The sequence below is a fragment of the Copadichromis virginalis genome, linkage group LG14, assembly GCF_057382275.1.
Source record: "Copadichromis virginalis isolate Kocher_CV1m ecotype Utaka linkage group LG14, C_Virginalis_male_GT1.1, whole genome shotgun sequence".
NCBI classification, from domain to species: Eukaryota; Metazoa; Chordata; class Actinopteri; order Cichliformes; family Cichlidae; genus Copadichromis; species Copadichromis virginalis.
This window is the reverse complement of record NC_140631.1, coordinates 33,450,931-33,452,615: the sequence shown is the minus strand read 5'-3', so window position 1 is coordinate 33,452,615 and position 1,685 is coordinate 33,450,931. Positions and strand designations below refer to the sequence as shown.

Genomic DNA, 1,685 nt, shown 5'->3' with positions numbered 1-1,685 from the left:
TGCCAAGCCCTATGTCTAGTGTGAGTGGATGAATGAGCTGCCAACTGAAAACTTGTGGGCCTTTAAATACCAAAGTCTACACTTTGCCTGGTTAACCCACAGCTGTTTGGGTGTGCCACAGTTATTTCTTCATAACAATTTTATATGGCTGGTAAAGACTTATATTTATATATTTAGATATTTAACCTCTTTCTTTCCTTGAAAAAGTTCCTTATTTTTTTGTAACTCCAAAGCTTACATATTACATTTTTTTTCTTTTTCTTTTTTCTGAAACATATTTTACCACATTTTTCCTTTGAGACAAGTTGTTTCTGTCTTTTCTGCCTTAACAACCGCAATTTAAGATTTTGTTGAATATGTCATTACCAAATGCTTCGATCAAAGTAACACACTTTATTATTGGTGGATTTGACACAGTTAAAAGACCTATTGCTGTTGGTGTGGTTATGCTGATAACCTATCTACTTGCTGTTATTGCCAATGTGCTAAATATTCTCTTCATCATTTTTGACAAGAGATTGCATAAACCAATGTATATTCTGATTTGTAACCTTGCTGTTGTTGATATACTGTACTGCTGCAGTACCACTCCCACAATGATTGGGGTTCTACTTGCTGGTGTTAATACCATATCCTATGTTGAGTGTTTCATTCAAATGTCTGTTTTCCACTTAGTAGGAGTGATGGAGTTGTTTGCTTTAGCAATTATGGCATTTGATAGATTAATTGCTTTTTCTTTTCCTTTTCAGTACCACAGTTATTTAACAAATACACGTACTCTTGTTGTTACATACATTCTGTGGGTTGTTGCCTCTGGTTTTGTTGCTGTTATGCCGGTAACTGCAGCTACGCTTCCTTACTGTACCTCAAGGATGAAGTACGCTTTCTGTGACTATGCTGCTGTAATACGTACCACTTGTGTTGATCCTAATTACTATTTCAATTTAGTCTCAGTCATGATGTTTTTTCTTTTATTTTTCACTTTTTCTTTCATTGGCCTTTCATATTTTGTGATTGCATTCTTAATGAAATTTTCATCAAATAGAGATAAAAAGAAAATGGCAAGCACCTGTGTGAGTCACTTGATTGTAGTAACATGTTATTATTCTCCTTTATTTGTTCTCATTGTCTTCACCAGAGTGGGTGTGGTATTAACACTTGAGGAACGTCAGGGTTTATTGATTGGGACCATCCTTAGTCCATCTCTTGTAAATCCTGTTGTGTACTGTTTCAGGACAAAGGAAATTAAAAATAAGATCTTTAAGATATTCACAAAAAAGGCTGACATACTCAACTAGATTCTTATGAACTGTGACTGTACAAATAAAAGATGCATAATTTTTTAGTCCAAATACTGTGCTGAAATGATGACATTACTATTTTGACTGTCTCTAAGAATATCTCCCCCTCATTAAACAACCAATTATGCAAAGAAAACAAAGGTTAAAAAATACATTTTTGTGCTGTGTTTGGAAGTCTTAAACTTTCTATGCACCTTTTTGGCTGAAGAATTGTAAACTCTTATTATTTTTGTAACTATCATAACAATATTTACTATTAGCTGTTAATAACAAGTGGTAGGGATATTAAAAGTAGCAAAAAAAAAAAAAAAAAAAAACCAAAGCCACACACACAAACAATAAAAACACTACAATGCACATAAAACTGCATTAATTGCAAATTGC

The 1,685-nt window shown here is 33.3% G+C and overlaps 1 protein-coding gene across 1 annotated transcript; it reads left to right on the top strand.

The window, feature by feature from the left end:
- The first annotated feature begins 356 nt into the window (after positions 1–356).
- On the top strand, positions 357–1,298 carry LOC146694386 (olfactory receptor-like protein OLF3). The gene is made up of 2 exons (XM_085478741.1): positions 357–582; positions 847–1,298. Exons 1-2 carry the CDS (start codon positions 357–359, stop codon positions 1,296–1,298), a joined length of 678 nt encoding a protein of 225 aa, XP_085334867.1.
- Positions 1,299–1,685: the final 387 nt, after the last annotated feature.

What these genes read in the sequence shown, in the direction of transcription:
- LOC146694386 (XM_085478741.1), top strand. Translation starts at nt 357, where the DNA reads ATGTCATTACCAAATGCTTCGATCAAAGTAACACACTTTATTATTGGT. An exon ending in TGATATACTGTACTGCTGCA is followed by an intron (nt 583 to 846) that starts GTACCACTCCCA and finishes CGGTAACTGCAG; the next exon opens with CTACGCTTCCTTACTGTACC.